The sequence below is a fragment of the Equus przewalskii genome, unplaced genomic scaffold (assembly GCF_037783145.1).
Source record: "Equus przewalskii isolate Varuska unplaced genomic scaffold, EquPr2 ChrUn-1, whole genome shotgun sequence".
Classification (NCBI taxonomy): Eukaryota; Metazoa; Chordata; class Mammalia; order Perissodactyla; family Equidae; genus Equus; species Equus przewalskii.
In genome coordinates, this window is record NW_027228758.1 from 737,946 (window position 1) to 757,350 (window position 19,405).

The 19,405-nt window shown below is 55.2% G+C and overlaps 1 protein-coding gene across 8 annotated transcripts in view; it reads left to right on the plus strand.

Annotated features, from left to right (window-relative positions):
* The window catches only part of SOX13 (SRY-box transcription factor 13), a 41,434-nt gene that overhangs the window by 13,453 nt on the left and 8,576 nt on the right, over nucleotides 1–19,405 (plus strand). For 6 of the 8 annotated variants that reach the window (XM_070608710.1, XM_070608712.1, XM_070608711.1 and 3 more), the window contains exons 2-5: nucleotides 16,138–16,336; nucleotides 17,528–17,639; nucleotides 17,723–17,809; nucleotides 19,143–19,315. In XM_070608710.1, the coding sequence (XP_070464811.1) occupies nucleotides 16,139–16,336; nucleotides 17,528–17,639; nucleotides 17,723–17,809; nucleotides 19,143–19,315 (570 nt within the window). In that variant the 5' untranslated portion in view covers nucleotide 16,138. Of the gene's footprint in view, nucleotides 1–10,451; nucleotides 10,818–16,137; nucleotides 16,337–17,527; nucleotides 17,640–17,722; nucleotides 17,810–19,142; nucleotides 19,316–19,405 lie in introns of those variants that run through there. The other 2 variants (XM_070608707.1, XM_070608708.1) reach the window with 2 other exon arrangements.

The window sequence follows — 19,405 nt, forward strand, 5'->3', positions numbered from 1 at the left end:
TGTGGTCGTGGTTGTTGGGGTTGTGCTGGGGTGGCGGTAGTGCAGCTCCCCGGGCCTGCCTGGATGTGGGGCAGCCCCTCCTCGGTCCTGAGCGCGGCCTCTGTAGGTCTGGGAAGGGAGGAGGAGCGCTCTCCAGAGCGTGGTGGGGATGGATGGTCTGCAGTGACACCCTCTCAACCTCCCACAGTATTCTTCCTGGGCTGTGCAGCCCTGGTCAGGTTACTTAGCCTCTCTGCTTCAGTTTCCTCAACTCTAAAATGCCACTGACAGTTGTGCCTGCCTGTTGGGAGGATAAATAAAAACGATTACATGGAAAGTGTTCAGAACAGTGTCTGGCATGTGGGAATCTTATCCAGGTGTCTGTTGCTGTGGTTATTCTGTTACCAGAGTGACCATTCATGCAAAGAAAAGGGGGAGAGCTGCTGCTCCACGTGTTCTGGGAGCAGGGGCAGGCTGTGGGCCGGAGGTGGGCTGGGGCGTGGACCCCACCAGGCTGGTGCCAGGGAGCAGCCCGGAGAAGAGAATGCACCCACTCTCACACACTGACCGCGGGCCAGGTGCTGCAGGTGTGACAGAGATGACAGTCTGGCTCCGAGCGCCTGCCTTTTGTCCTTTGCCCAGTGTTGTCCCTTAAACTGGTCACTAAGGGGGACAGTTCTACACCGAGTGGGATGGATTTTTATGGAACCTATGAAATTCACATGTAGTTGGAATCGCTTTGAGGCATGAAGCCGTTACATTCCCAAAACCCACTGCTGGTGAATTTTAATAATTCACAGTAATAAACAGCCTTTAACCTTTGGACCCTGGGCACTTAGGAGCTGCCTGCAGGAACCTGGCAGGAAGTGAAGGCTGTCCCTGCGGCGCCGGCCCCGAGGTGGAGGGCGTTCATTGGGTTTGGAGCGCCTGTGGGAAGCAGCCTCTTCTCCAAGCTCCTGTGCAGTGGACTCGCCTTTGGAGTCAGGCAGACCCTGACGGCCGTCTGCCCCTACCCCTGAGCTTTGGAGTCAGGCAGACCCTGACGGCCGTCTGCCCCTACCCCTGAGCTTTGGAGTCAGGCAGACCCTGATGGCCGTCTGCCCCTACCCCTGAGCTTTGGAGTCAGGCAGACCCTGACGGCCGTCTGCCCCTACCCCTGAGCTTTGGAGTCAGGCAGACCCTGACGGCCGTCTGCCCCTACCCCTGAGCTTTGGAGTCAGGCAGACCCTGACGGCCGTCTGCCCCTACCCCTGAGCTTCAGCTGCCTCCTCTAGTTCTGCTGCTGCCAAAAATCCCTGTGAAGTGAGCGGCTCGTTGGGCCCCTCAGTCAGCGCGGGTGCTGTCGTTATCCTCCTGGAGATCTGGGCTGCAGCCTGAAGGTGGGGGTCAGGCTCAGCCGCACTTGCACTTCCACAGCATCAAAGATCGGGGAGCCCTCCCCGACTGTCGCGTTGTCCCTGGGAGAAGGAGTAATAATTGGCTCCCTGTGCAAAGGGAAGACGGAGACCCTGGAAGGTTGTGCGGCGTGTCCCAGGCCCTCCTGTGAGTTAAAGGCTCGCGTGGGGCTTTCTAAACCATCGAGTGTCTGGAATGCTTTGACATTCAGAAGATCGCTGTGCTGAGGCTCCTAGCAGTCTGCTGGTGTGTATTTTGACTCCCAATTTACAGATGGGAAAACTGAGGTTCAGAGAATTAAGACTTGCACAGGGCTGCAGACTGAGTTTGTGGCAAAGCTGGGCCTCAAACTCAGACCGTCCGCCTCCAAATCCAGCGCTCATTTCCTCTGTGCGCTCAGAATCTCACCTGGCCTGTCTAGACCTCTCTGTAATTATTTTTTCTCTTCATACAGGTAGGTCTGTTAGGGTAGATAGTCATGAGCCGGGAGGGAGAGGCTTAAATTCTTTCTAACAACAGAGCTAGTTTTGAGCTGGGCACCTCCAGTGACCCCCTCATTGACCCCCGCCCCACCCAGGGGTCAGGGCCACAGGCTGGGGGAAGCAGGGCAGCGGAGAGACACTCATCCCTCTTCCTCTTTGGTTGAAGATGGATAGAGACACCGTGGCTTTTTTTGGTTTCTGTAGGAAATCCCTAAGTGTCCCCTGTGGTGGCCTGCCATCAGAGTGGCCTGCGCTCTTAATCAGGCCACAGAGCACAGGCAGCTCTTAGAGACGCTGGAAACCCTGCAATGTGTTCTTGGTCAAGTGGGAACTGGGCTAAGTTTTACCAGTAATAGAAAATGGAAATATCAAATGAACCTTAGTGCTGGGAGGGACTTTAGTCCCAGCCTGTCATTCATTGAGGGGGAAAAGAACGATTTGGGTGGCCCACAGAGGCCGGCATCTGTGGGATAAGTGATGGGTCCCTGCAAACCGGCAGGGCTGCGCCGTTCCCCCTTCTCTGCCTGGTGGTTCCCGCCCCAGTCACCCCCTCTGTTAGCACAGAGCTTCTGGTTTAGAGCTGTGTGGACCATTGTCACTGTCCTCTCCAGGTGGACCTCGAGAGAGGCCCAGAGTGGTAGGATAACTCGCCCAGGTTTGTACAGCAAGTTGGGGCAGGCCCTTCTGGAAACAGGTGTGAGCCCAGTGCTTCCTTGAAACTGCCACCCTCAGAAGGACATTTTAAGAAAAGATTTCTGGGAAAGCCGAGGAACCGACCCTAAGGGAAGCTAGATCTCTTCCTCTGTGCCCATCTTCCTGCCCCCAGACCCCGTTCCCGCCCTGCGGAGTGATCCTGATACACCTGTCTCTCCGCGGCAGGTGGAAGCCTTTAATTGTTCTGAGGCGAGGGAGGCGTCGGGGAAGGCCTTCTCACTGCTGGGGCAGGTCTGGCTCTGTCTGGCTCTGGCCTTTTCTAGACACTTCAATTCGTGATGTTAATTATGGCTTTCAGAGCATGGGGTTCCCCACAGACAGCTGGTCTTCAGCCTGCACTCTCCTGACACCCAGCCTCACATCAGGCCCCAGGCTAGGAGGCTGTTTGTGCTCCCGCCTCTGCCCATCTACAAGATTAAAGGTGCCACGAAATGTACATTTTTAGCAGTTTCATGTCCTCCGTCTTCTTTTTATTGTGGTAAAATGTACAATAACCAAATTTACCATTTTAGCCATTTTTAACTGTACAGTTCAGGGGCATTGAGTACATTCACATTGTGCGACCATTGCCACCATCCATCTCCAGAACTTTGTGTATAATCCCAGACTGAAACTCTGTCACCCTTAAACAATGACTCCCCCTTTGCCCCTCTCCCCAGCCCCTGGTAACCTCTGTTCTACTTTCTGTCTCTGTAAATTTAACTATTCCAGGTACTTCATAGAAGCAGAATTACAAAATATTAGTCTGTGTCTGGCTTATTTCACTTAGCATAATGTTTTCAAGGTTCATCTGTGTTGTAGCATGTGTCAGAATTTCCTTCCTTTTTAAGGCTGATAATATTCCATCGTGCGTGTGTGTGTATATATACGCACACATACATAATCACATTTTGTTTGTCCATTCGTCCCACTGCGGCCTGTTGGGTTGTTTCCGCCTTTCGGCTGTGGTGGGGAATGCTGTATGAACAGGGTGTGCCGTATTTCTCCAAGCCCCTGCTTTTACTTCTGGGTGTGCAGCCCAAAGTGGGACTGCTGGATCCTATGGTAGTTCTGTGTTTAACTTTTTGAGTAACTGCCATATTGTTTTGCTCAGCGGATGCACCATTTTACATTCTCACCAGCTGCTATCTGCATCCTTGCCCACACTCCTTTTTTCTTTGTAATGGGTGTGAAGTGGTATCTGTTGTGGTCTTCATCTTTTTAAGGGGAAGTCAGGCCCTGAGAAGTGCTGAGGCATGCCCTCCCCCTGCAGAAGCAGGTAGGGCCTGGGCCCAGCTTCCGGGCCCACCGGGGCCTCCAGCCTCCCGCCTCCCGCCTCCCGCCTCCCTCCTGTGCCCCTTTTGCTACTGTGCCCCCGCCCATCAAGAGGAGGCAGACGAGGTGCTGCTGCTGCCTGGCCCTCTCCCTCTCCGCTGATTGTCAGCCCCTTTCCTTCCCTGTTTTCAAAGGAGTTGAGTGGCCCCGCCCCACCAGAGTTGTCCAGAGAGGGTGGGTGACTTGGGGATGAGGAGGTTCTAGTAATAGGAGATTTAAAGGGGAAGATGTGCAACCATTACAAATGGCTTCATAAAAATTTTTTTTTTTTTTTAAAGATTTTATTTTTTCCTTTTTCTCCCCAAAGCCCTCCGGTACATAGTTGTGTATTCTTCGTTGTGGGTCCTTCTAGTTGTGGCATGTGGGACGCTGCCCCAGCGTGGTTTGATGAGCAGTGCCATGTCTGCGCCCAGGATTCGAACTAACAAAACACTGGGCCGCCTGCAGCGGAGCGCGCGAACTTAACCACTCGGCCACGGGGCCAGCCCCACTTCATAAAAATTTTTAATGATTTCCAATTTTTAGTAACATGAAAACTCCTCCGAGGTGCTATTAAGTGTGTTGGGGGGAAGTAGTATACAAACTTGCTTATGGGCTCAGTGATGAACAAGAAAACTACGCATAGTAAAAAGATTTGATGGAAATATGCCAAATTGTCATCAGTGGCCACCTCTGGATTGATGGGAAATGGGTGACTTTTTAATTTTTCTGTTTTCTTTGTTATTTTAAATTTTGCAGATTTTCTACAATGGGCACACATTCCTTTATATTCAGAAAGAAATTGATAATAAGAGTGACGCAGTCCTTTATTAGGCATATGTGTTGCAAGTGCACAGCTCTGCTCGATGCTGGTGAGAGTCGGGCAGGAATGGGAAGCCCGGGAAGCAGGAGTGGAGGCCTGGGATAGACAGATGGCCTGAGGACGGCTGGAGAACAGAGCAGAAGCGATGGCTGTGAAGGCGGTGGCCCTGGGGCAGCCCTGAGCTCTCCCAGTGCTGCCCTCATGCCCTCGCAAGATGCTCTGGGTAGGACCCTGGCTATGAGTCGTCGTATGTCTGTCAGTGGTGTGGGGAGGCCGCATTGCGACTCCACTGCCTTTGACCTGGTCTCCCCGGGTGGCTGGCAGGAGTGAGTGAGGCCTGCAACCTGGGAAACCAAGGTTTTGTTGGCCCCAAGTTTGCCTTTGACTTCTCTCGCATCAACTCAGCTAGGACCTGCCTGGGTCCCTTGAGCCCGATCATGGGATCAGCAGTGGCCCAGCGGAGGCTGGGGGTGGGGACAGGTGATTCAGACTCCAGGAGATGACTTTCAGTGGCTTTTGGAACCTCAGACAAGTGGAAGAGAAGCCAGTATAATCTAGTGCTTAACGAAAGGGCCTCGAGAGCCAGTCTCTGGGTTCAGTGTCTTGCTCAGCCCTTGCTGGCTATGACCTTGGGCAACTGCTTAGCCTCCTTAAGCCTCTCTGTCCTCACTGGCAAAAGAGAAATGATAGAGTGACTGTTTCACAGGACTGTTGGGAGAATTAAATGGGCTGGTCCCTGTAGATGACACTGAGCAATCTGGGTGCTCTCTTCCTGTTGTGTGGTGAAGATGTGGATTTTTTTGTTTTTTTTTAAAGATTTTATTTTTCCTTTTTCTCCCAAAGCCCCCCAGTACATAGTTGTGTATTTTAGTTTTCGGTCCTTCTAGTTGTGGCATGTGGGATGCCACCTCAGCGTGGCCTGATGGGCGGTGCCTTGTCCGCGCCCAGGATTCGAACCAGCGAAACCCTGGGCCACCGAAGTGGAGCGCGCGATCTTAACCACTCGGCCACGGGGCCAGCTCCCTGAGATGTGGATTCTGATGCTAGGCTGCCTGGCTCAAATCACCTGTGTGCCTTGGTTTTGCCATCTGTAAAATGGAGATGATAATGCCATATACCTCAGATGATTATTGTGAAGATTAAATAAATTGGAACAAGTAAAAGTGATTCCAGTGGTGCTTGGCACACAGTGAATGCTCAGTAGATGTTAGCTGTGCTCAGAGGGGTCTTTGGCTGGTACTTACCAGAGTGATGACCAGTTGTTTGTGGTTGGCATCTGCCAACTCGTCTGACTGTCCCAAGAGTCCCGTGAAATTGGTTAGTGCCTGTCACTCACTTGTTAAATACTTTGAGTGTCACCATTATTGCTTTTTTATTATTAGTGCTGTGGCTCCAGATGTCAAGATCCCACCCAGAAGCATACTGCATCCTTCCCCGGGCCGCATCCTCCCCCGGGCCGCATCGGGCTCTTTTCTTGGTTGAGGTGGTCCTGCCTCTGTTTCCAAAGGGTGCTGCTGCTGGAAGGTGAGGTCCCTGGCAGACTGGGGTGCAGGCTGGTTGCCTTGGGGATGTTTGATGAGCATTTTCGAAGAGCTCAGAACTAACTACGGTGCTTCTCTCCTCCCCTTGCTTCCCGGCCCTTTGAAAAGGAGCCAAAGCCAAGAAAAAACAACCTCCCATAAATAAAGGGGACCATGAAAATAACAAAAAGAAAGAAGAAATTTTGCTTTTGCGGCAGGCTCGGCTGCCGATGGGGTAGATAATGGGAGAGGAAACACGGCCTCTGCGGAGAAAAGGAACGGAACACTTTGTTCGCTGGAAGAATGAATGCTGCCTGAGCAAGAGCTGCTGAATTGGGGTTTCCGATGAGCGAGCTTGTCGTGGGGGAGGTGGCGGTGATTAGACTCACACAAGGCCTGGGGGGCCTCCCACCCAGAACCCCTGGGGTGGAGACGGGCAGGCGGTGGGGGAAGCAGCAGACCTGAGCGGGTGCCCAGAGGTAAGGCCACTGTGCCCGGGGCCCGTCCATGGGCCCGGCTGCCATGACTGCCGGGCTGCCCATCACCTTGTTTCTCCATTGTCTGCTGCTGCTGCTGCTGCTGCGGAGCTGGAGGCCTGGACCCCTCTGGAAGCCCCCAGACCTCCTCTCAAGGTGTATCTTTTGTAGAGCCTTAGGGAGGTACATCCCAGGGAGGAGAGGATGAGGCCAAGTTTATATGCTGATTATCTGCATGCTCACCTTCTGGGGTCAAGGCTGTGTTCCTGTCAACACTGACTGATGGCCTTCTTGGTGACTGGCATTTACTGACTGCTCTTTCTTTCTTCTGTCACCTACCCATGTCAATCGCAGACCTGTTTCCCCTGCCTCTGCAGTGGGTAGCTGAGGCAGGAGGAGGGTGAGGAACTAGAGAAAGAGTCAGATACCTTTCCTGGGCCCTCGGGACCCCCGGATGTAGCGTGGAGGTGCCCACTTTGAGAGGGGGCTATGGGATCACATGTGTGGAGGCCGATATTTGGAATGCCTTTATTTAATAAGAAGGGTCTTGGAAACACATCCTGGGTCTGGGGCTGAGTGCTCTGGCTGGTGGAGGTTCCCTGGAAGCACATTCATTCATTCATTCATTCAACCACAATAATACCAAGTGCCAATCTGCTTTGTGCCCAGCGTTGTGTGTATTATATACAATACTTACTAATTCTCCAACCACCATGAGACGGAGGCATCGTTAACCCCCGTTACAGATGGAGAATCTGAGGTGTAGAGAGGTTGGTCTCAGGCCTTCTGTGGGTGCCTCCTGGGAGCAGTGTGGGGTCCAGTGACTGCTCCCCCACCCTCCAGCTCTACATCCTGATGAAAATGCGCATCGCAGCTGCTCTGCATGCCTTGCCGGGAGCTGGGCTCTACCTATATTCCCTTGTTTACTCCTTGCAAGCACACTGTTGGGTATTTGTTACTAGTCCCATTTGTAGATAACGGAAGCTGTAGGCTGAGAGGATTGAATAAGTTGGCCTATCCATGCTGCTTGCAAGAGGGGTGCCGGGGTGTGAACCAACTGCATGTGTCTCCAGAGCCTCCGTGTCACCATGCACCATGACAGCTCAGTCCACATGGCTTAGACTTGTCATCAAGCAGAAGCCAAATGCTGCCCAGCCCACCCCAGCATGGTAGGAGGACCATCTGGCACAAATGAGGTGTCATCCAGCTGCTGAGTACAACAGGCTGTTTTCAGGCTGTTCCCACTGTCCTTTTCCCCTCTGTGGTCATCCCTCTAGTCTCCTTCCTGTCCCCTCTGGGATTGGCAGGGGACTGCAGGGGTGAAGAGAGCACCACTTTACCCTCCTGGGCTCTGGAGTGCGGAGTGCGAGAGTTCTGCAGAGCTTCTGTGTCATCAGCCCGGGGAGGGAAGGTGCAGTGGCTTGGCCAGATAAGCAGGGGTGCTGAGTATGTGGGGTTTCCTTGGCAAATTCGATCCTTTCGCACCATGTGGGGCCCGAGTGCCTGACTCAGGTGTCGGCACCGGCCAGGGGAGATTCCAGGCTGATGGGGACACTGACAGAAATGCAGACAACCTAAGCAGGTTGTGAGACAGCGTCAAAGAGAGGGAGACCTACAGTGAGCGGATGGAGAAGACACTCTCGTGTCCTTTGGCCGTGGGGTTTCTGTGGGTTTGGCCATGCAGAGGTGGGGAGGTGGGAGGAGGGTTCAGGAAGCAAACCTTCTTTTTTCTCTTTACAAATTTCACATTCAGTCCTCTCAATAATTCTATGATAGTGATTATTTGTTCCATTAGGGATGGAGACACTGGAACTTCCCCATGGTCCCACAGTGGTATGTGGTGGAGCTGGGCTTCACTCACACCTAGGTGCCAACAAGGCCTGTCTCTTGTAGCCATGCCAGGATGCTCCCTGCAGTGCTGGAGGGTCACACCCAGCTGCCTGCCTCCTGGAGAGCCGGACATGCCCGGCCTGCTGGGGAGGAAGGCAGGGCGGTTGTCCTGCTCCCCGGGGCTCTGGGGTGGGGGGAAGAGACATCCTTCCTGCTTTAGGTCGCTTCTCCTCTGAATGTATATTCCATGCCAGATTCTTTAAGTGTATGCTGCCTTCTAGTCACAGAGCAGGCATCGGAATCTCCATTTTGCACAAGGGAACTAAGGTTCTGAGACGTCACGTCTTCCCCCCAAGTACCCAAAGTGGCCTTGGTTTCTTTGGTCTCATTCTTCCTTGGCTGTGACTCAAGTTGAGAGCAACTAGAATCGTGTAAGCAGTGAAGTCAGTGGCAGATCTGTCTTTGCTGGACTGGATCCTGCAGTCTGGCGTGGAAGGACAGTGGCCAGGGCATCAGCCAGCACATGGCTAGACGTGGCTGTGGCAGCAGTGAGGCCTGGCTTCAGATGCCACCTCCACGGGGCCTGGGCAGACGGGGAAGTGAGTGGGGAGCCCTCGCTCAGGGCGTGCACCCCAGCGAGTGCTCTGTCGTGCGTGCTTTTTGCCTCCCCTTCCTTTGGTCAATGTTCAGGGCTATCCCGAAAGGGAGGCCAGTCAGTCAGCTGCAGCAGTCCCATTTCTGCTGTGCACTGGCCCTGGGCCGCACCCCGCTCCCACAGAGGACCAGACACATTCCCCTGTCCAGGGCATAGGCTCGGACAGGCCACTGGGAGACAAGGACAGGGCCTGCAGCTGCGTGGGAGGGGCCAGAGACAGCATCAGGCCCTGCAGGCGGGAAGGCCCCCAGAGAAGGGACTCCCAGAGACCCTGTTACCTCTTCCCAGTTTTACTCAGGCTGGTAGAGCAGGCACAAGTGCCCCTGGGAGCCCCCCAGCACTCCAGCTGTGCCTTCGGTCTTTTCCTGGGCTCCCCCTGGGCTAGGAGAAGACTCAGTGTCTCAGAGGCCTGACACCCGGACGGGGCAGTGGATGGGACACCACAGCTGCAGTCTCTCCCCAGCTTCTTCGGTCCTGTGTGCCCTTGAGCTGGGGGTCAGCTGTGCCAGAGGTGGGGGGAGGGGGAGCTGCCTGTTTTTGCAGGAGTGCGGAGTTCACAGAGACTCTGGCTGGCTGGTGGTGGCCACTCTACCAGATGAATACCATCGTGGCCAGCCTGGGAACAGCCCAGGGACTAGGGGTGTTGGCTGTGGCCTCTCCCTGAGCTTGGCTAGACCAGACTGGGCCACACCCAGGGTCTGATACCCACCAAGGCCCACAGAGGCCAGAGAGGGTGAGGGGGCCTCTCAGGAAAGCTTTGTCCCCAGCCTGCAGCCAGCCCAGCTCCCAGCTCTGAGTAAACATCAGAGATAGGATCGGGCGTAGCCAGGAAGGGTGGTAGGGTGCGGCCTGGGAGAAGAATGGCAGGATGTGGCACGGGCACTGGTGGGGCATCCACGCCTCAGGCCATTGTGTAGGGCTGCCCGAGGCTCTGACTCTCTTGGGCTTTGAGAGGAAGTGCCATTCCCCTGGGACGCAGGCCCAGCCCCAGCCCTGCCGCGAGGGTCTCTCCCTGGAGATGCCCCTTGTCTCCACCCGCTCAGGGCCAGCTTGGGAGTGGGAGCCTGCAGTCGAGGGGTTTGCTGGGTGCCCAGTGGGGAAGTGTGGTCATTGGCCCTCCTCAAGGGTCTGCTGTCTGTTTAGGCTGTCTTCCTGTACCCCTGAGTCTGAGTCACTGTCATGCTCCGATGACTGGAGTTGATCTCTGTCTTTATCTGCATCTCGACATTTTGGCTGGGGGGGCTGTCTTGTGGAGGGGGAAGGGCTGCGAGTGAACACTCCTTTGATGCCAGTCCAGCTGGGCTGGTTGTTGGCCGACTGGGAGAGGAAGTGGCTGGTGATTTGTTTTGGGTAGAAAGGGGCTCGGTGTGTGTGCGCCTGTGGTGGGTGGGGGTCTGAGGGGCTGGGAGAGGGTTGGTTTGGGGCTGAGGAAAGGGAAAGGATCACGCCTGCAGTCTACCTTGTTGCCTAGAAGCCATGCTCTGAGCCACTGGGCCTCTGGAGGGCAGGTGCCTCTCCATGCCTCATCCTGGGCGCTGGATTCAGGGGCCCTGGGGCCTCACAGGCTCCGAGACTCCAGGCTCCACAGCATCAGGGTGAGGCTGGCCGGAGCCCTCACTCCCAGGGGCCTTCGTCTCTTAGGATGCTCAGGTACGATACGGCTGGGGAGAGGGAAGGCAACAGAGGGCCTGTGGGGTGGGTGCCCAAGAAGGGAAGGGGGGCAGTGCAGGGCTGCTGTCCCGTGTCCCAGCTTGTTGAAGTTCCTCTGACTCTGAAGTCCTGAAACAGTACTGCCCGAATAAGCCATGTGAACTTGGCCTCTCTGGGCCTCAGTTTCTCTATTTATAAAATATGAGTAAGGCTGGGGGAGAGGGAGGAGGTCAGGTACACAGGAGCACTTCCATGTGAGTGGGAGGCCAGTGGAGTGTCCTGTGGCTGGTGGCCTGTGACCAGGACCCAGGTGGGAACTAGGGGAGCCCAGTGATTCATATCTCCCAGGCACCCAGGGTCTTTGGCTTCTGGGCATCTGGGGAGAGGGGAGGTTGTGGCTGCTGACCTTAAAACCTCCTGAGCGGGGCCCGCCCGGTGGCACAGTGGTTAAGTGCACACATTCCGCTTTGGCTGACTGGGGTTTGCCCATTCGGATCCTGGGTGTGGACACGGCACCGCTTGGCAAGCCGTGCTGTGGCAGGCGTCCCACATATAAAGTAGAGGAAGATGGGCACGGATGTTAGCTCAGGGCCAGTCTTCCTCAGAAAAAAGAGGAGGATTGGCAGATGTTAGCTCAGGGCTAATCTTCCTCAGGAAAAAAAAAAAAAGACTTTAAAAGAAAAAAACAACCTCCTGAGCAACCACATGGACTACTGAGGCATGGAGGATGCTTTTTAAGGAAGGGGTAAGGGAATTCGAGGGGCTTTTAGCCTCTGGAAAAGAAGAGACTTAAGGGAACACTCCAACAGGGTCTTTAAATCTGAGAAGTATGGAAACTGTTTCTTACCTGTCCCGTGGTCAAAATGAAGGAGGCCTTGCTTTGCTGCTGGGGGATTTAGGTCACTCGTAGGAAGAGCTGAGACGCGAGGAAGAGGCGGCTGAGAATAACTGGGTGTGGAGGTAGGGGTGCGGGCAGCAAGGGCAGAGAGCAGCATCCTCCTGATAAAGATGAGGACCGTAGCTGTCACTTCTCCTGCGCTAGGGCTGCCTGTGCTCTGCTGCTGAGCTGTAGGCCACTCTGACCTAGGATACTCTCTGACCACTGCACGATTATTTATTGAGTGCCTCCGATGCTCCAGGCACGGTGCTAGTCCCCGGGCTACAGGGATGAGCACAAACAGGTATATCTTCACAGTGTCCTGGTGGGGTTGGGTGGATTCTCAGGCGAGTCAGAAATAAATAGGGCATGTAAGGTGTCATTACCAACTGTGATAAGGACTTTGAAGGCCAAGTTTTGGGTGCCATGAGAAAGTAAAACAGGCATATCTTACAGGCTCTGGTGTGTTACTGGAAGGTTCACCCCTTCATTTTGGGTTTTCTTATTCCCAGTCTACTGAGGAAACGGATTCAGAGAGGTTAAGTCACTTGCTCAGGACTGCATAGTGATTAATTGGGCAGAGTTGGGATTCCAATGTACCCAGGTCTGTCTGACCCCAGATACTTTTCTCTCAGCCGCCTGGCTCTGGGATCATCCTGGGCTATATGACAACTTAATAGCTGCTCATCCTGTATAATGTAATCTTCCTGGCCGCCTGTGAGATATGGGTTATGATCCCGATTATACGGAGGAGGAGAGAGAGGCCCAAGGCCACACAAGTCAGCTGGTGGCAGGCCAGGAATTTGGACCCAGGTTGGTGAACTCAAAAGCCTTGTTTTCCAGACTCTGTTCTAGTGACCCTCCCCTCCCCCAGGTGCCCTCGTTTTACGGGCAGAGCCTGCAGAGGGGAAGCCACCTGTGCAGGGACCGTCAGCGGCCGAGTGACAGAGCAGGGCTTCATGTTCAGTTCACCACGTGCCGCTTTTGCTCTGCACCCTGCGGACACAGGCGGGATGGTTAGGGGCAGACCTGGCACTGATGCTCTTCAGAGAAGCTTCCTCTCTGTGGGCCTCGAGGCTTCAGGAGGGCAGGGAGAGGAGCAGGGCTCAGGGCAGGCGACACGGAGGAAAGCAGGTGCCCAAGGGCCTCTCCCCCAAGGGTGAGACCCAGAGAGCGCATCAGGCCTGTGCTGTTGCTTCTCCATTTACAAAGGGGTCCTACCCGGAGCCCGTGAGGTGCCGGCAGCGGGCCAGCCGCCTGGGGCGGAGGCCTGTCTGGGCAGCAGGGTCTGGCAGGCTGATCTGGCGGATGGCATGCCCTGGGAGCAGGCTGACACCTCCAAACCAGCCGGGCTGGTCACCAGGGGCCCTTTTCTTTGTTTCCAGGCCCTGTGCCAGAGGCGAGGACGAGCCACTGGGCGCCCCAGGCGGCAGGCTCCCCACTGTAAAGATAATCCCCAGTGTCCGACTGGAGGTACTGGAGAGGTGGGGGTAGAAAAAGCCATTGAAGCTCAGAGGGAGATGTCCTCATGCAGGGCTGCCCAACAGAAACAGAATGCGAGCCACATGAGTAATTTAAAATTTTCTAGTGGTTAGGTTAAGAAGTGTAAAAAGAAACAGGTGAAATTAATTTTTTTTTCTTTTGAGGAAGGTTGGCCCTGAGCTAACATCCGTGCCTATCTTCCTCTGCTTTATACGTGGGCCTCCGCCACAGCGTGTCCTGATGAGCAGTGTGTAGGTCCGCCCCGGATCCGAACCCTGAACTCCCGGCCGCCAAAGAGGAGCACGTGAACTTAACCACTAGCCTCCGGCTGGCCCTTTAACAATATATTTTATTTAACCAAAGTATCTAAAATATAATTTCCTCAATAGCTAATTATTAATGAGCTATCTCACATTCAGTGTTCGCACCGGGCCTTCGAACCCTGGTGTTTCACACCGGCGTGTTCACAGGTCTGGCGCTGCCAGGCGGCCGGGGTATCAGGGCGGTGGTCCCTCCTCGCTCCCGCCCGGTCGCGCCTGCAGGCCTTCGCGACCGCTGCGGCCTCGGGCAGCATCCCGCTCTGGGGGCCGCGTCCCGCGCTGGGGGCCGCGTCGGGCGCTGGGGGCCGCATCCCGCTCTGGGGGCAGCGTCGGGCGCTGGGGGCCGCATCCCGCGCTGGGGCCCGCATCCCTCTCTGGGGGCCACATCCCGCTCTGGGGGCCGCATCCCGCGCTGGGGGCTGCGTCGGGCGCTGGGGGGCGCGGGCCGCGGCGCAGCGGGAGGCGAGGCGCCGCCGTGGGAGCGGGGAGGCCGCGGGCCGGGCGGCGGGGCAGGGGCTCAGGCCGAGCCTGCGGCGGGCGGCGGGCGTGGGCGTGGGCGCGGCGGCGGGGCCGGAGCCCGCGGGCCGCCTCGTCCGCCTGTCAGGCTTCCTCCGGCTTTATTGCCTTTGTCCACCACCCTATTGTCTGGTTTCCTTTTGTCCCCCTTTCAGCGCTGCTGCCTTTTATTTTCCAGCCAGCCTGGTTGTTTTCATTTCTTTTGTCTGAAGTTCCTGAGAGGAAGGTTTTATTTTCAGCGGTTTGATTAATTCACAGCTTGAGCCCGGGGTGGGTTTGTTATGTAACTGCTGCCCTCAGCTTCAGGATAACGCCCCTCCCGACGCCCTGCTCCAGCCCGCGCCCCGCCCTGCGCCCGGATGGGCGGAGCCGCCGCTTCCCGGACGCTCTCCGGGCCCTGGGTGGTGGGGGGCCGCGCCGGCTGGGCGGGGCGCTCTGCTTTTCTCAGGGCAGGTGTTCTTAGGGGCAGGAATGGCCCTCTCTGCTCGCTCTGCAGTGCCCTCTCCTGGGCCCCGCGCCAGCGCCCAGGGCACCTGCCCTCGGAAAGTGGCAGGAGAGTCGAGTCTGGTCAGATCTGTAGGATGGGATCAAATCAAATCCATCTTAATCACCTATGATGCTCTCAGTTATTTACTGTGAAGTACTGTCCATGTGCCCTGTGGTAGATGGCACAGTGTTATTCATTATACGTTACGAGAAACATTTTATTCTAACATACAAATACAGCACCTGCAATTTAATTTAAGGGGATTTACTATATCTGATTTTTGCCTTACACCCCTCTCTTAAAAATTTAGTGCCCCCCCAATTTTTTAAAAATTTTATTTAACAATGCTTTTCAAACTAGTGTGTATCAGAAACACTTGGAGAGCTTGTTAAAACAGATCCTTGGCTCCACCCACAGAGATTCGGATTTGTGGGTGACTCAGGACGTTGCCCCTCAAACAAGCCCCCAGGCGGTGCTGAGGCTGCGGGTCCTCATGCCGCCTCCCAACCAGCAGTGGTGGAACCAGGCCCCACAGTGTTCTAAGCACCATGTAAAGATCAGTTCACAGCCCTCGCGACCGTGCACTTCACAGATGAGCAAACTGAGGTTTGGAAGTTTAAGTGACTTGCCCAAGGTCACTCTGTAGCCATCGAGTAGCTGAGGCAGGACCCATGCATACTTGGAACCTGCTGTGTCCCCCCATGGGCTTGTCTCAGTGACTTTGGAGGGTGAGCAGGTGAGCTGTGGGCATGTGCTGCCCTGGCCCTGAGCCTGGCATGGCCACTGAACGCTCGTGACTGCAGCTTCTCAAGGTGTCCAGGCAGTGGTGTGACAGGAGTGGCGGCAGTGATGGGAGCAGTGCATGCAGAGTCTCTGCTTATCCCAGGGATTGCAAATGCTCCCAGGGGCCAAATTCTACAGGAGAGACTCTAGCTAGATAGGAGAAAATATTTTTCTTAAAACCACTCATCTCTCAATTTATTTATTTTCCCATTTTTGGTAGATATAAAATGGATATAAGAATACATGGGTATAAGAAATCATTCACTTTTATCTTCTCTACTATAAGAAAAACGATAAATGTGTTATATAGGGTAGTTGATACTTGGTTTCCCTTTTGGGGAGTGGTAGGGAGTAGTGGAGAGCAGGAAAATTGGCCTGTCCATAAGGAGTAACTGCTACTCAGTTCCAGCCAGTGGATGCCACAGACCAACTTTAAGAGAAGTTCAAATCCAGACTTTTATGTGATATCTCTCAGTTTTAAGTTTTGGTAACTAATTACAAATATGTACTTATACAAACATACACAGACACATACGTGTAGATATAATCTTGGCTTTGTAGGGCTCAGAAACAGCCAGTTGACAATCTCTGGCCTCCTTAGGTGAACCCATCAACCCACTAGTCCCAACCCTCCAACAGGCAGGTGTGCCAAAGGTTGGGCCTAGTCTTCTCTGGACCCTCCAATTTAAGAAAAAAAAAAAAGAGGGGCAGGACGATTTTTTCTGCTTTTCACAGTGGGGTTCCAAATGGAGGCTCACATTTTGCATGAGCGTGCCTTTTGGGGCTGGGGGCATGGTGGAGTCGCTGGCTCTGGGGCTCGGGACTCGCCTCACTCACCCACCCCTCTTCCCTCAGAATGTCCATGAGGAGCCCCGGCTCTGCGCAGCTGGCCCTGGATGGCGTTGGCACCATGGTGAATTGTACTGTCAAGTCAGAGGGGAAGAAGGAGCCCTGCCAGGAGGCCCCCCAGGGCTTGGCCACTGCAGCTGAACCCCACCCTGGAGACCCAGCCCGGGCCCCCCAGGATGGTGCTGACCCCCAAGCTCCAGCCCAGGTGCCTAACACTTTCCCAGGGGCTCCTGGGTCAGTGTCCCCACCCTGCCTCTGTGCCCCACACCCATGTGCCATCCCTGGCCTGTGCGCTAGCAGGCACCCACCCCCCAGCTGGGCAGAGGGGCAGGCAGAAATGTTCATTTCTGGGACAAGACTTAGGTGACTGGGGAGGGGCTGCCAAGTTCAGTCTGGTGCTGGGAGCCAGGCCACCTGTCCACGCAGGACATGGACTCAGTCAGCTGAGAGTAACTGCTCACCCTGTGTGACTCAGTCCTTACCCCCGAGGACTAGTTGGAGAGAGAGGATGTACATGCTCAAAGTTTCGCTTAAAGGTAAATACCAGCCTTTTCATTTAATTTAAGAAAATCAGCCTTATTACCCAGGCCAGAATCAAATCTCTGTTAAAGACAGTACAGCTCCTCGTCCTTCAGTGAAGGAGGCGAGCTACCTGAGCAATAAGGATTCTTGCAGCTCTTAAAAACTCTATGATTCCATGCAAGAGATATAAAAAGGGAGTATACAATTAAAAGCCAAATGAGTGCAAATGAGAGTTTTAGGGCTCTGAGAAGGGATGCAGCCTGGAGTGTGTGGGAGGAGGTTAGGAGGTTGGGTGGTGATCAGAGAAGACTTCCTGGAGGAGGAGGGCCTCAAGCGGGGTCTTAAAGAATGGAGCAGACTCAGATGAAAAGAGGAGAGGGGATGGTGTCTTAAGGAGGGCTGAGGTGGTGGCCCTGGGAATAACCAACCGCCTGGCTGGAGCGGTGGGTGTCTGCAATGGAGTGGTAATTAATCTATGGCTGTTGGCCCCTGACTCTGTGGTGGCAGACCTCATTTATGTGCATTAACTCTTTTGATCCCAGCAACAACCCCATGACAGGGAGGAGGGAGGTGTTAGTGTGTCCATTTCCAGCAGAGGGAAGTCAGGGTCAGACACGGTCAGGGACTCACGTGAGTCCAGCACCTTGTGAGTCTCTGAGCCTGGGCTGGAATGCAGCTCTCTCGTCTTCAAACCTTTTGTTCTTTTCACTCTATCAAGCAAAGGTGGGGAGGTGGGGAGGTGGGGAGGCAGGGCCCTCCTGGGGGCTGGGCGGACTCTGAGATTCCCTCAGGGTGCACAGCTCTGGGCACTCAGCCCCCTGTAGTCTGCTCCTCTTCTCTTGGCGGTGACAGTGACATTCAGCATGTCTTATAGGACTGCAGCTCCCCGGAGAGCAATGGGTCCCCAGAACCCAAGAGGCCAGGAGGCTCTGAGGCTGCTTCTGGAAGCCAGGAGAAGCTGGACTTCAACCGAAATTTAAAAGAAGGTACAATATCTACCCTGGTGAGAGGTAGGGTCCCGGGCGGGAGGCGTGAGGATGGCTGCTCCCCATCCCTCATCCTCTTCTAGTTGTACCAGCCATTGAGAAGCTGCTCTCCAGTGACTGGAAGGAGAAGTTTCTGGGAAGGAGCTCTGTGGAAACCAAAGATGTCAAAGGTGAGGGCCCCTGGGCTGGGCGGGAGGGATGTGTGAGCCCTTCCCCTTTTCTGGCCTGGCCATGCAGTCTGGGCCTGTGGGGCAGTTGCGGGGGCTCCTGGCGCCCTATCCCTGGCCTGCACCACTCTGCCTCCTGCCTGGCCCTGGAGGTCAGCACCATCCCTCACCTGGGCCTCTGCGTTGGGTCTGGCTCACTCCCATGCAGGCAAGGCCTGGCAGGCAGGGATCAGATCCCATGAGTGTGGGTTTCGGCTCCACCTCTTACCAGGGACCCTTGTGACCTCGAGCATCCTTGACACTTGCCAGATCCACCTACAAAGTGAGCCGAACGTTCCCTCTCACTGCTGAAAGTTAATTCTAGGCACGGAGTGAATGAGAAGTGCTGGAGGCTCCTGCTTGACCTCTTCAGAGTGGTCATCTTCCCAGTGCGGCCACACCACAGAGGGGACCGTAAGACAGTGCGGATGCCCCAGCCCCACCCTGCCTGCTGAATGAGAGCCCCAGAAGATGCCCCCTCTGTACTGAACGTAGTGAAGTGATTAAGAACACATTTAATACAGATGTTTCCAACAAGCTACTTGCAAGATGCATTCAGCATGCTGTTACTTCAGGGAATGGAAATGATACTCATTCTTTAGTGCATGGAGTGAAATGTTTAAAAACACCGCTTATAAGATGGAGGCCTGGGCAGCTGTATTTTTCAGAGGCTGCCTGAGTGATTCTAATGCGGTGGTCTGTGGCTTGGCGTGTAGGAGCACACCCCCACATCTGCCGTTGGCTGCACTGGGGGGCAGGGAAGCCGTGACGTTTGTTGGTTGAGGACTGTGTGCCAGATCTGGACTAAGAGCTTATGTGCATTCTCTCTAACCCTCACAGCAGCCCTGTGAAGTGACGATTATTGTGCTCATTTAGAGATTAAAGAGCAGATGACTTGGTAACTGGCCCACCAGCTCCCAGGCGGGGTGGGCTGAATGGGGAATTTGAACCCAGATCTGTCTTGCTCCAAAGCCTGAGCGTGTCCCGCTGGGCCCCTCCTGTGGGATGGCCCTCCACCCTGACCCCGTGGCACCGGGCACTCAAGGCGGTCCAAGAGTTGGGCCAGGGCTGAGAGGCCCCACCCCCAGCATTTCCAGGGGCTGGAATTGGCAGCTAATGGTGGGGAACTTCTAGAGCCTAATGCAGGTGAGGAGTCCCCTCCATGGCCAGGCTCATGTCCCGGTCACCTGTCGCTGAGCCCCTAACAGGGCCTGGGGCACAGCAGTTGCTCAGTACGTGTCAGAAGGATGCACAGATGAACAAACAAATGGTCAGTGGTGCTGCTTCCCTGGAGCAGGGACCCAGGAGAGCCTGGCAGAGAAGGAGCTGCAGCTTCTGGTCATGATCCACCAACTGTCCACCCTGCGGGACCAGCTCCTGACGGCCCACTCAGAGCAGAAGAACATGGCCGCCATGCTTTTTGAGAAGCAGCAGCAGCAGATGGAGCTGGCCCGGCAGCAGCAGGAGCAGGTGGGCCTGGCCCGGCGTCGCGCTCTTTCCAGGGGAAGGGCCTGTCAGGGCCCAGAGAGGAGCGCCTTGGGAGCAGGCTGAGCCTGGGGC